A 13785-nucleotide genomic window follows, 5' to 3' on the forward strand; every position below is an offset into this window, starting at 1 on the left:
TTCTATTGTTATGTGTGTTCACCACAGGAGTTGTCGTAAAATGACGGATGAGACGAAGACTACGCTTCATGCAGATCTAGACGATGACATAAAAATACAGTTAGCCAATCCAACCATGTCATAGACTCTTAATCATCTTCCAAATACCAGTCAACTACCGTCGTCAGCCCCCGACTCTTCGCTTCCCGACGATCCGTCGACGACGACAAGACTCATTTCATGAAGAAGTTCCTCGACCTCGACCTCGCCGGCCTTGATTGCCAGATCCAATGGTGTCCGACCCTTGTGGTCTTTCAATTCAGCTTCCGCGCCGTGCCCCAGGAGAAAGTGCACATCGTCGCGTAGTCCGGCTTCGGCAGCGATGTGTAGTGCGGTCTGACCGTACATATCTACTGCGTGGATGTTGGCGCCTTTGTTCACCAGCAACCTCATAACATGGTTCTTCGCTTTGACTGCTCGATGCAGCGGAGTCTTCTTGTAATCGTCCTCCATCTCGAGTTCCGCCCCGTTCTTCAAAAGAAGCTCCACCATCTTGCGATGGCCGCGTTCTACTGCCTTGTGCAGCGGTGTTTCTCCACAGTGGTTGGTCACGTTGATATCCGAGTCTTTCTCTAGTAGCAACCCGACGAGTCGTCTGTGGCCTCCCAACACTGCGAGATGAATGGGTGTGTCTCCTGTGCTGTCGGCTGCTTCGGGGTCTGCACCATTGGCCAGGAGCATCTCGACTATCTGGTCGTGTTCGTGAAGCACGGCTAGATGCAGTGGTGTTGTACCATCCTTGGCTGCAGCATTCACCTGTGCACCTCTCTGCAGGAACAGGGCGGTCAGATCCAGATCACCATCCTTCGCTAAAATGTGTAGTGTAGTCCTCCCTTTGGTATCTCTCGCGTTGACATTAGCACCTTTCTCAAGCAGCACATTGAGCATTTTCATCCCGCGCTTGTTGCGATCGTATACCACCAACGCCAACAGAAGCGGGAGACCAGACTCTCCGCACGGTGAATCGATGTCAGCGCCCTTCTTGATCAAGTATTTCACTATATCCGCATGCCCCTTTCTGCCGGCCTGGTACAGCGGCGTGCCGTGTGACCCCTTTTCGGCATTAGAAGAAGGCTGTGCCTCTCTGTCCGCCCCATGGCGCACGAGCAGTCGGACCACCGGTAGGTGACCATTGCGAGCAGCCCACCACAACGGCGTCCTCCCGACCGCATCAGCAGCATTGACATTGACTCTTCTCGACCCGATCAGTAATCGAACCACCTCTTCGTGTCCTTTCTCCGCGGCCCACAGCAACGGCGTCCGCCCATGATTATCCTTGACGTCCGGATCGGCATTCACCTTGAGAAGCTGTACCACAAACGGCTGGTTCCCCTGTTCCACAGCCCAATAGAAGGGAGTCTGGCCATTGACGTCGGGGATGTCAGGATTGATCTCACCACGAGCGAGTAGACGATTCATAATCCCTTCGTGCCCATTTTTCACAGCCAAGTACAACGGCGTTTGTCCATCGGCACCAGCGGCGTTCGGGTCAACTTCAGCGCGTCCGAGTAAAGCGCCCGCAATCGCTTCGTTTCCATTCTTCACAGCCCAGTATAGCGGCGTCTGCCCCGCAGCGTCCGGCGTATTCGCATTGAGATCCGCCCGTGCGAGTAACTGTTCGATAATACCCTGGTTTCCACTCTTCACGGCCGCGTACAAGGGCGTCTCGCCGTTGGCATCGGAAATATTCGGGTTGACATGTTCAAGGGCGACTAATTTCCCCACGACGCCTGCATGTCCATTTTTGACTGCCCAACACAGCGGTGATTGGCCTGTTTTAGCATCCACCGCATTCACGTCTACTGCCCCGGTCTCGAGCAAAATCTGGAGGACGCTCTCATGGCCACCCTCTGCGGCTAGGGAGACTGCATTCCGGCCATCTTCGTCCTTGAAGTCGAGACGCACACCGGGGGTGCTGAGGAGGAGTTTGACGATCGTATCGTAGCCCTTGCTTGCGGCGAGAAAGAGCGCCACTTCCAACTTGCCTGGTACGACCTTTTCTTCCGTCATCTCGACAACGCAGTGTTATCGCCTGCTCATAAGTGAGCATTCACTTGTCGTCAGATGAATTAGGAGTACGAAAAAAGGGACGCAGAGTGGCAAGCGATGACAACATAAATCACCGTCCTGAGCAGACCCGCATCTCTGTGCCGCCACGTGGGGGGCTTTCACTGGTCGCAAGGGAGTAAAAGGCCGGCAGGATTTCAGGTAAGGTGACAATTGTTCCTGATTTGGTAAGTTGTCATACGTTCGTTCGTTGTTTGCTGTTATTTGGGCCTTCGGGTTCATTGGGCTGCATGGTTTCACGAATGTTCTGGAATCCATTCGTCAAGGTCACTCAATACTCTGTTGCTGGTCCGAATCGGGGATCCCGGTTCATCGCGTCGTACGACGGTCGATCCATGGATGGTGAGATGGCATATTGGGGACGGATCGTGCCTGCTGAGCCCTAGGCCCACTATACGATCAATCTGGCATCAATTTCATAAACCAATGCCTCCTAAGATATCTACATACCTGTTAAAACACTTGTCTCTCTATCTATGAGCAATTACCCCGCAGTCTGGGAGGATGAGGGGCACAGATGCCGCTATCCCGGTTCAGGAAAGTTCCCAACAAGGCAAGTCTTTTTACTTCGGACAAATTCGGATCATAGTTTAGAGTAGGATTTGAGCCCTGTCTCCTCGTCAGAGAATTGGACCACACAGGCTAGCCAGTAGTCCTGGGTAGGTTGAACCGAGGATAGGCTGATCTGACATACTAAAGGCATGATTGAGAGCGCCCACCTACTGTTTACCTTTGACCATATTGTCGTTGGTTTTGTTTAGCTCACGCGGAAAGTTCGTTTTTCGTTGTCCAATTCTGAGACTGGATTCTGTTGTTGTATGAAGAACGGGACAGTAGAGATTAATATTTATATTTACGTTAGACGTTGGCTAGTAGTCTGTTATCTGTCAGGCATAGATTCGGGGCCTCGGACAACACAGATAATGTATACCTATATTCGTAGTGGAGAGACAATCTCATTATGTCAGATGATAAGTACGTGAAGGACAGTGGATTGTAGCATGTCGCAACCTCATTCAGGCTTGCTCTAGGTTTAGTATTGCGTATTGACTTGACGTGCAATATGTTTTCGGTTACCGCAACCAGGTAACATTTACCATCATGAGAATCTAGCGAGACATCTTTGGATGTCCGATGAATTAGAATAAGCCAAACACACAAGACTAAAGTTTCCAAATCAAGCAATGCAATGGCAGATATAGCCTGCCGATTTCTGATGATTTCAGCGAAAATACTGTTCCATAGACAATCCTCATCATGTACCTTGCCGATCCGCCTATTATATAAGGTAAAATAACCTTATATAGGGATGTAGGTAGACCTAGGCAGGTGTTCTGGGTAACCCAACTGAAACATATGTCAAACCCAACTTAGGCTGGGTTTTGGGCTTAAGGGGGGTGTTCCAGGTTGGGTTCTAGGCTTTTATATAGAACCTAACTAGGTTTTAGGTAACCTAGTTAGATAGATAAACTAGACAAATATTAAAGATTATATAATATACATTAATTATATAGTCCTATTTTATATTTATTAGTATTTAAATTATATATCTAAGTAGGAGAGTAATTATTCTAATTATCCTTCTATTTCTTCTCTATTATAGGCTAGAATTCTAGTACAGGGCTGTACTCTAACTATCCTAATAGGCTATAAAGGAATAAAGTATAATTACTAAAGAAGGAAGAAGCTAGGTATAGGTAGCTAGTATTATATATAGTAGGCAAGGCCTGCTAAATAATTAAGCTTACTAAGCACTTATAATCTATCTTAGGCACTAATAAGGTCCTATCTAAGGTAGATACTAGCTTAAGATCCTATCTAAGGTAGATACTAGCTTAAGGTCCTGTCTAAGGTAGATACTAGCTTAAGGTCCTGTCTAAGGTAGACACTAGCTTAAGGTCCTGTCTAAGGTAGATACTAGCTTAAGGTCCTATCTAAGGTAAACACCAGCTTAATTATATAACCCTATACTAATTAATATACTAATTAACTCTTACTATATAACTATAGCTATATATATAATATAGTATATATTATAGGTTAGCCTATGATAATAATAACTAATAATAAAGGAACTAATTATTCTTATACCTTATATACTTCTAATTTCATCTAGAGATATACTATTATATATTAGATAAAGAAAGAACTACTTTATTATCTAATAGAAATACTTCCTAGCCCTCTTACTCTCTATTAGATACTATACTTCTTTATCTCTTACCCTATATATACTTAGATAGCTGCTAGGTAGCTAGCTAGTCTATACTAATCTCTAGACTATTATCTTCTTTATTATTACTAATTAGCTTAAGAGTATCTTAAAGCTATTAAGTATCTTTCTCTTTATTAAGGGCTTGCTGTTCCTTATTTAAAAGATATTATTTTATAAAGAAAAGCTCCTTCTCTTCTACTTTAAACCTTAATATATATATAAATAGTATTAGATCTTAGATTATTATAGAATTAAGCAAGCCTTAATAATAATAATAGATATCTTAAATAAAATTAAAAAGCTGCTTAACACTAGCACTAATAGTAGGTATTAAAAGTATATTATAAGCTATTTTTATAAGAGCTAGAAATTTATATTTATACTCTTTCTAGAATATCTATAGAGTAATTAGGGCTATCTCTATTAGATAATATTAATTAGTAGAGTATTAGCAGGAATAATAATATTACTTACTACTCTTAAGGTATTATATTATCTTATTAGTACTTACTAATTAATTAAAATTAGAAGTAAAAAGGATATTAATCTTTAATATTTAAATACCTAAAGATAATTGTCACACCCTGGGATCCGTCTCTGCTGTTCTCTGCTAGCCAACTACTTTGGGAATGGGGTGCTAAAGTCCTTTAGACTTATAGCCTATACTTACCTGAGGCCTACTGATCAGGTAGCCTAATAATACAATGATACAGTGACCCTCTGGGGTCAAGGACAATCCAAAGGTAATATAAGAGTAATAACAGTAGAGATAGAAGCAAGGCCTATTAAGTATATATACTCAACAGTAGAGAGTAACTAATAAATTAGGCTAGTAATCTTATACTTAAGTAAATAATTTATATTAAACACAAGGAACTAAACTAAGAATACTAGATACAGTATAAATAAGTATCCTTATATAGTCCCTTAGTCACAACTTATTCACAACTTCCTCTACTACTCCTAAGGTATCTATAGAGTAGTTCTAGGAGTAGAGATGATACTCCTTCATTTAGCAGTCACCCATTTCCTGGGGTAGCAATCATATGATAGTGTGGCCAATAATGGCATCCTTTAGGTAATTAATAATTATCCTCCATGACAATTTAGTATTACCATTTAGTAAGCAACTACTGAACTGTTTTTCTGCAGAATACCCATCTAGATTAAGTATTCTTCTAGATCGCCCAGTGATCCTTTGGGATCAATTAGTGATTATTAATCCTTTAGTTTCTACCTGTCACATCCGCCTTGCGCTAATACAGCTGTATTAGTGTTATAACATCACCTCCCCCTCTCTTAGTGTTTCATCCTTGAAACTTTATTCATAAGGCTATAGGGCCCCTGAGGTGAGTTATTTTTCATTTCCTTTGTAGTCTTTCCTAAGTATGTTAGTTTTCTGATTTTTCTTCACTATACCAGTTGATAACAAGACTCATAAGAGGAATTAACTCATTCAGTACTGTGCGATTTATCTTAACAGATCTCCTGTTGAATCTCCCTGTGCTATTTATACCTATTATGATATAGTATACATTATGGATTCCAAAAGTCAAAATTACACTAAGTGTACTCAGAGTGGTAAGAAGTATAAGAAATAATTCCATAGCAAGCACAAGTGGAATCAGGTATTAAGCACTCAAGAGAAGATAAAAGAAGATATTTTAAAAACAGAAACAACTCTGCTGGTATTAAACACAGAGTAATCCAAACTCCTAGCTTATCTGGCTAAGATTTCTTTAAAAATATCAGAGTCCATGGCTCACATCCATTGTTTATAAAAACAAGAGGAAATATTAAAGACAAAGAGCAGTCACATGCTGGATCATGACACTCTAGTCATAGATTAGTTAGATGAGGAGGATCTGCCTATTCCTAACAAAGATCCAGTCCTTACTGCCATAGATAAAGGTCCCTCTCTGACTTAGATAATGAGTGATCCTTCTTTCTAGTCACATTTCAAACTTCCTTCTAGTGGTATTGTTGAATAAGTCAGTAGCAGCCTGTCAGGTTCTTAATAGGCTCCCATGTGTTTTCTAAGGTATTATAGCCTTTCTATTTCACAAGGTAGTATGGTTTCCCGCTGACTTATTTATGACTTAAGATTTTCTTAACTTCATACTCTTATTCTATATCACCATTAATTTCTATATTTTCAGTAATTTTTGCATTCTTTGGTGCTAGTTCTAATAATAAGATATAAAATACTAGATGAATTTTTAACATGCTTTTTAGTAGTCATAATTTATAGTTAACTAGCCCTTTCTTTTCCTTAATAACAAAAGGTCCAATTTTCTGATAGTCCAGTTTCTAACTTAGTTACTTAGTTTTAATATTTCTACAGAGTAGGTAAACTTTCTCCCCCTTTTTCAAGTCTAGAGTACTCCCATGCTTCTTATCATAGTAGATTACCATTTTAAGGTTTATAAATTTAATGTCCCTCAACAGTTAGGTTCACAGGTAATTAATAGTATCTACTAATTCTGCGGCTTCTTCTGCTGTGGGTACTTTATTCCATAATTCTCTAATTAATATAGGGTTATATCTATAATTAGCAAAGAAAGGTATTTCCCCTATAGTAGAGTGAATGGCGTTATTATATACAAACTACACTATTAGTAGGTAGACTACCCAATCATCTTACTGGTAATTCATGTAGTGTTGTAAGTATTACTTAACTATCTGGTTTATTCATTCAGTTTGTCCATTGGCTTGCAGATGATATATAGTTATAAGTCTTTGCTCAATTCCCATTAAGTCTATTAATAATTACCAAAATTTTAATATAAATAATTTATCTCAGTCTGATATAATATATCTTGGCATCCCATAGTTAACAATCACATGTCCTATGAGTAGGCTCGCTAGCTGCAATGCTGTTATGCTCATTGTGGTTAGAATCAAATAGATGAATTTTGTAAGTCTGTTGGTAACTATCATTAGGTAATTATACCCTTTTAATTTTAGTAATAGTCCAACAAAGTTGATGGTAATCCATTCCTATAGTTTCTTTGGTATCTCTGGTGACTGCATTTTGCCATATAGCTAGTGCCTAGCTAGTTTATCTCAGATGCAGGTTTCACATTGATAAATGTATCCCTGTACCTTCCTCCTTATATTTAGAAAGTAATAATTTCTTAAAATGGCTTTGGCCATTTTTTTAGTTCCCATATGACTATACATTAGGTCATTATGATGCCTGGCGATGATCTCATTTCTTATATACTTAGGTATATAGATGAGTCCTCATAGGTAGATTAACCCTTGGTTATTAGTAGTCATATACTTATTCTCTACTAAGTTTTCAAGCATCTTCTGGATAATCTTATCCTTTTTAGTTGCTTCAATAATTTTTTAAATAAATAGGTCCTCTTATAACTCAATGGTCACTGTAAGAGTATAATAGTTATATATCAGTAACCCATCTTCTAGTTACTTTAATATTACTAGTATAATGGTTTTTCCTTGAAGTTCATAATCTGATTGTTAACTAAGTATATTAGCTTGCCCGTTTTCTATTCCTTTACAATAAACAATCTTAAAGTTATACTGTGAGAGTGTTTCAGCCCATCTAGCTTATCTTCTTATTAGTTCTTTTGTTATTATAAAGAACATTAGGTTCTTGTAGTCTATTTTTATAATAACAGTTTGTCTTACCCCTTCCAGGTAAACTCTCTAGACTTTAAATACTACTACTATAGCTAGCAGTTCTTTATCATGGATGTTGTAGTTAAGTTCCGCTTAAATTAACTTTCACAAGTGGAATACAACTAGTCGCGGTTTTCTGTCATTTCCTGATTAAGTCATTCTTATCCTAATCACATAGTCAGATGCATTAGTTTTAATGGTTATCTCTTTTTCTAGATTATATTGCACAAGTATCAGTGCATTTATAATTCTTTTCTTAGCTTCATTGAAAGCTTCTATATACTCTTATTACCATGTGAATTCTTTTTCTTTTTTAAGTAGGGCAAAGAGTGGTGTCATCACTTTTATATATCCTTTAATAAATCATCAGTAGTAATTAATCAGTCTAAGGAATTATTATACTTCCTTAACATTTTTCAGTTATGGCCAATCAACAATTACCTTTACTTTATTTTAATCTATATAGATTCCTTCAGTAGATATCTAGTGTCCTAAGAACTCAGTTTCTTAGACATAGAATTCACACTTCTTTAATTTTAGCTTAATATTTACTTCCTGGAGCTTCTGCAACACTTTACTAATATATTTTATATACTTATTTTTTTCTTTTAAGAATATTAAGATATTGTCTAAGTAGGTAATTATAAAGAGATGCAAATATTCTTATAACACTTTGTTAATGAATCACTAAAACAATGCTGGTATATTAGTAAGCCTAAATAGTATAACTAAATATTTATAGTAACCAAATTTTATTCTAAATGCAGTCTTCCATTCTTCTCCATCTGTGATTCAGATGTAGTTGTATACATCAGTAATATCCAGCTTCATAAACCACTTAGCTCCTCGAATTTGATCTTGGATCTTGTGGATCAGTGGAAGTAGATAATAGTCTTTAATTATGATTATATTCAAAGGGTGATAATTAATGCAAGGTCATAAACTTCCATCCTTTTTTAGTACAAAAAGTAGACCATGTCCTGCCGGTGATTTTGATGGTCATATTTTCCCAAGGCTTAGTTCCTTATCAATATATTCCTTAAGGATCAGTGTTTCTTTTTCCAAAAGCTGGTAAAGCTTTTTACAAGCTAGTGACATTCCTTCCTTGAGAGGAATCTTATAATCATGCTTACCATAATCTAGTAAGATATACTGTTTAGGTTGCTCAAACAATATCTTGAAATCACTGTATTCCTAAGGTAGAACCAGTCCTGATTCTAATTCATTCCTGGATTCAGTATACCTAGGACCAACATTCCTGGGACTGATCACTCTGGGATTACCCTAGTCCTAATTTATTATTACTGAGAATAAGTAGGGTTCTAGGACAAAAGCATTCCTAGGACAGTCTGTCCTGGAATCATTTTTCCTCAGATCTATTTTTCCAGTTTCCAAACTATCCTTAGACTTATTATCTAGTGTCATAATATCAGCATAATCATCATCTTATTCCAGTACCCATCCCAGTAACTCCATCATTACAATCCTTTATAATAGCTTTATTGCTGCTAACACCGCCATTATCCTCTAGCTGGTTATTACTTATCTCTTCAGTCCACCCCTCAACTGCTTAGCTTCATTGTCATCATCCTTTATCCTAACACACCATAAGGCCCTAGTTTCCCCTTAATTCCAGTCCTGTCGTGGGCATTTACAGTTAAACTAGATTTTATTCATATTCCAGTCAATCACTGGGTTATGATTCCTGAGCCATAGAATCCCTAACACCATATCATACCATCCCATTAGTATAACATCAAAGTTTAGTCATTCAAAGTATCCCAACACAACCATTAGAACTAGTCCTGACTCAGTCATAATTACAAGAGTTCCCAAATTCTCTCCATTCAGACCTGCAATTAGTTCAGGTACTACCTTTATTTTTCCTAGAAGCCCTAGCTTCTTCATAAATTCTGGGTGCATATAATTTCCTATCACTCCTAAATCAATCATTACTCCTGTAAGTTAATTAAGAATTCATGCATCTAACTTTAGATACTTGCTATATTACACCATTATTACTGCAAGGTGTAGGGTTCCCCATCTTAGTGTCCTAGTGCCTCATAGCCATTCTGGGAAGTATCCTCCCTCCAGTTTTCCTTCATAATACACAATATATTATTCTTCAAAGCATGCTATCCAGTGCATCAAGTCATGTTCTAGATACTTCCTATATCCTCTGCAAGAGCATTCAAGCTTCCAGCATAGATAAGTATCATTCTGTTTCACAACTTCTAGTATCTCTAGCCAAAATTTCACCATATACTTATTATCATAGTGGATGCCATAATTATTACTATAGCACATGATCCAGGACATACTTTCATATCTAGGGTGTGCCCAAAAGTATTAGCATAGGCACTAGTCATAATCACATAACCCATAGACTAGTCCTAGTAGTTTCTTTCAAGAAACCTCTCAGAGTTCCCAATAATATTCTCAGTTCTATTTTCCACACTTCCTACAGTATGCCACGTGCTGTTTACAATACATCATATATTACTCCCAAGATTCAACCTAGGTCCAACATTCCAGATTCTGATGTGTGCATCCTGTTACTCCTTATTTTACTTTTTTAAGGATTCATTCATTCAGTTAGTATGCTTCTAATTCAGCCAACTAATTCCTGTCTAGCTGTCACAGCCATACAGCATACTAGTCCACTTCATCATCATTTTGTGGGGATTATTCATAGGGTATCTCAGAAATCCCATGGGGCTGCTCCTCATTAGGATCAAGGCCCACCCACTAGGTTCCATACTCTTCATCAAGTAGGTCAATAGGTCGGTCAATAGTGGCCTAATCTATTACAGGAAAATCCTCTTGATCTAGCTCATCCTGGTCAGTCATTTCTTCATCAGTACCGATAACCCAACATATCTCACTGGTAAGTGTCATCCATTAGTAAATCAGCCCTCCGGGCGTAACATTTTCCCAGTTAATAAGGCTGTCTATATCACTGTTTGACAACCTCTAATTAGTAGCCATAAGGACATTCAAATCCTTGGCAAACCAATCATCATTTATGCTTTTATAATTAGTAGAAGCTTCTTTTCCAAGCTCCATTTCAATTTCTTCATCACTCAAATTCATACACTCCTGGTATAGTTTCTTAAGTCACTTATCAACCCTTCTTAGTCCAATAGGTCTAATGACAACTCCACTTCCTATAGTATCATAACCTTCTCTGCCTATTGTGGCACTAAGCTCTTTCATAGCTTATAACTATTTCTTTCCACCCTGCTTACCCTTCTAGGGTTGCTGTTTACAGGCATTTAATATATATCCCAGCTTCCCACACCAAAAACATAGTTTTTCTTTTTATCACCATTCTCTTTCCTCATTAGAAAGTGCCATCTATTAAGTTGCATCCAACTCCATTAGTCATAGCCCATAAGGATCAGCGTATCCTTGGCTCCGTGGTTGAGCTGGCCTTCTATCATTCAGTCAATAATTCATGGTGCGCCTATTGCTGAAGCTATTCCAGTTACTTCATTCTCATCTGCGCGCGTGGAAGTCTTGTAGCTTGTTATTAATTTTAACTGCTTACTTAATCATCTTATTAAGCTTATCCAGTCACTCTATCTAGATTAACTTCTCCTGGATCTCTAGCTTCAAGCCTTCTTCAAATCATATAATGTTCATATCTTCGTCCCAAGTCAGGTGGGATATGATCTATTAGAATTTCAACATATATTCCCCTACAGATCCTGTCTACTTCAGTCACCATAACTATCGCTCAGCATTTCTTTCTTTATCAATATCACCAAAAGTGCTTTCTACTTATTTTTTAAAAGCATCATAGCTAGCGAATATTTCATCAGTCTCAGGGGCTCAATTATCCTCTTTATGTTCTTAGTAATCCCTAATAAACAGCTCAAACTAATCAAACACTAGCCCAGTCAGATAGGTTGCTGTGAGCAAGACCCTTTCTACCTCAGTAGTAAGTCTTTCCCTGTTCATATAGATATACATGTCTAGCTGTATAAGGAACACTTATAGCTTAGACCTGTTTCCATTAAATAGTTCAGGTAGTCTGACTTTAACAGACTTAGCTGCAAGCCAACCTTCCAGTTATTAGATATATTCCTGAAGTTACTCCACCATGCCCCTCAGTTCTTCCATTAAAGACTGGGTTTATTGCTGTTATGGCTGTACCACAGGTGCCCAGCTAATACTTAAGCTGGTGGGTGTGCGTAGTGCGTCATTTCCTGCCATAATGTTTGATATCAAGAGTCAATCAAACTTCCTAAAGCAATTCATACTGTACGGCATTCAATTTATCACACCCTGGGATCCATCTCTGCTATTCTCTGCTAGCCAACTACTTTAGGAACAGGGTGCTAAAGTCCTTTAGACTTATAGCCTATACTTACCTAAGGCCTACCAATTAGGTAGCCTAACAATGCAATAATATAGTAACCCTCCAGGGTTAAGAACAATCCAAAGGTAATATAAGAGTAATAACAGTAGAGATAGAAGCAAGGCCTATTAAGTATATATACTTAACAGTAGAGAGTAACTAACAAATCAGGCTAGTAATCTTATACTTAAGTAAATGATTTATATTAAACATAAGGAACTAAACTAAGAATACTAGATACAGTGTGAATGAGTGTCCTTATATAGTCCCTTAGTTATAACTCATTCACAACTTCCTCTACTACTCCTAAGGTATCCATAGAGTAGTTCTAGGAGTAGAGGTAATACTCCTTTATTTAGCAGTTGCCCATTTCCTAGGGTAGCAATCACATGATGGTGCAGCTAATAATAGTGTCCTTTAGGTAATTAATAATTATCCTCCATAACAATTTGATATTACCATTTAGTAAGTAACTACTGAACTGTTTTTCTGCAGAATACCCATCCAGATTAAGTGTTCTTCCAGATCACCCAGTGATCCTTTGGGATTGATTAGTGATTGTCAATCCTTTGGTTTCTGCCTGTCACATCCGCCTTGCGCTAATGCGGCTGTGTTGGTGTTGTAACAATAATATCTATAGTAAGCCCTATATAGCTAATAAGTATTCCTTATAGAGATCTATATAGCTTTTAAAGCTTCTATAATATTAATTATATAATTTAGGACCCTAATCCTTATTATTAAAGAACTAAAGCTTATTTTATAGAGTAAGGATTATCCTAATTATAAATAGATTACTATAGATCTTATCTATTTCTCTATAGTAGATAGATAGCTTCTCCTTTACTATATAGAGAGTACTAAGTATAAGCTTCTTCTAGACTACTTTCTTCTATTAAAGCTAATAGATAGATGCTTTAAGATAATTAAAAAGTTTATTATAGATACTAAAGATAATATAGATAGTTATATCTTTTATTTAAGAGAGTATAGTAGTGAATTTAAAGAATAGTTAAGTAATCTAAAGAAGATACTTAATCTAATACTATTCTTCTTAGTTAAGTATTAAGTAATTATAACTATTTTATAAGTAGAACTAATTAAAGATTAGCTATAGTTTCTTTACTCTTTAGAGTATTAAGAAAATAGAATTCTAGTAGGTCCTAATATTTTAGATTAATATAAGCTTTAGTACTTTAGCCTAGAGATTATAGAAGGCTTTATAATATTAAGGGCTTATATTAATAAAAACTATAAGTACTCTTACCTAATAAAATTTATAATAATTAATATAATAATCTAAATACTTTATTATAAAGAGACTTACTTTATTAAGGGTATTAGTAATCTCTTACTTTTACTACCTTACTTATAGTAACTATAACTAGGCCTTTAACTAATTAATCTCTATTATCTTATTCTTTAGATTAGCTTTTATCTAACTAAGAAGCTT

At 37.4% G+C, this 13785-nt stretch overlaps 1 protein-coding gene across 1 annotated transcript; it reads right to left on the reverse strand.

Moving 5' to 3' along the window:
• Positions 1-150: 150 nt before the first annotated feature.
• On the reverse strand, positions 151-2049 carry Asppvi_005828 (uncharacterized protein; the record flags this gene model as incomplete). The annotated part of the gene is made up of 1 exon (XM_043301740.1): positions 151-2049. One exon carries the CDS (start codon positions 2047-2049, stop codon positions 151-153), a length of 1899 nt encoding a protein of 632 aa, XP_043157675.1.
• Between the last annotated feature and the right edge of the window lie 11736 nt (positions 2050-13785).

Source organism: Aspergillus pseudoviridinutans (genome assembly GCF_018340605.1).
Source record: "Aspergillus pseudoviridinutans IFM 55266 DNA, scaffold_4, whole genome shotgun sequence".
In the NCBI taxonomy this organism is placed as follows: domain Eukaryota; kingdom Fungi; phylum Ascomycota; class Eurotiomycetes; order Eurotiales; family Aspergillaceae; genus Aspergillus; species Aspergillus pseudoviridinutans.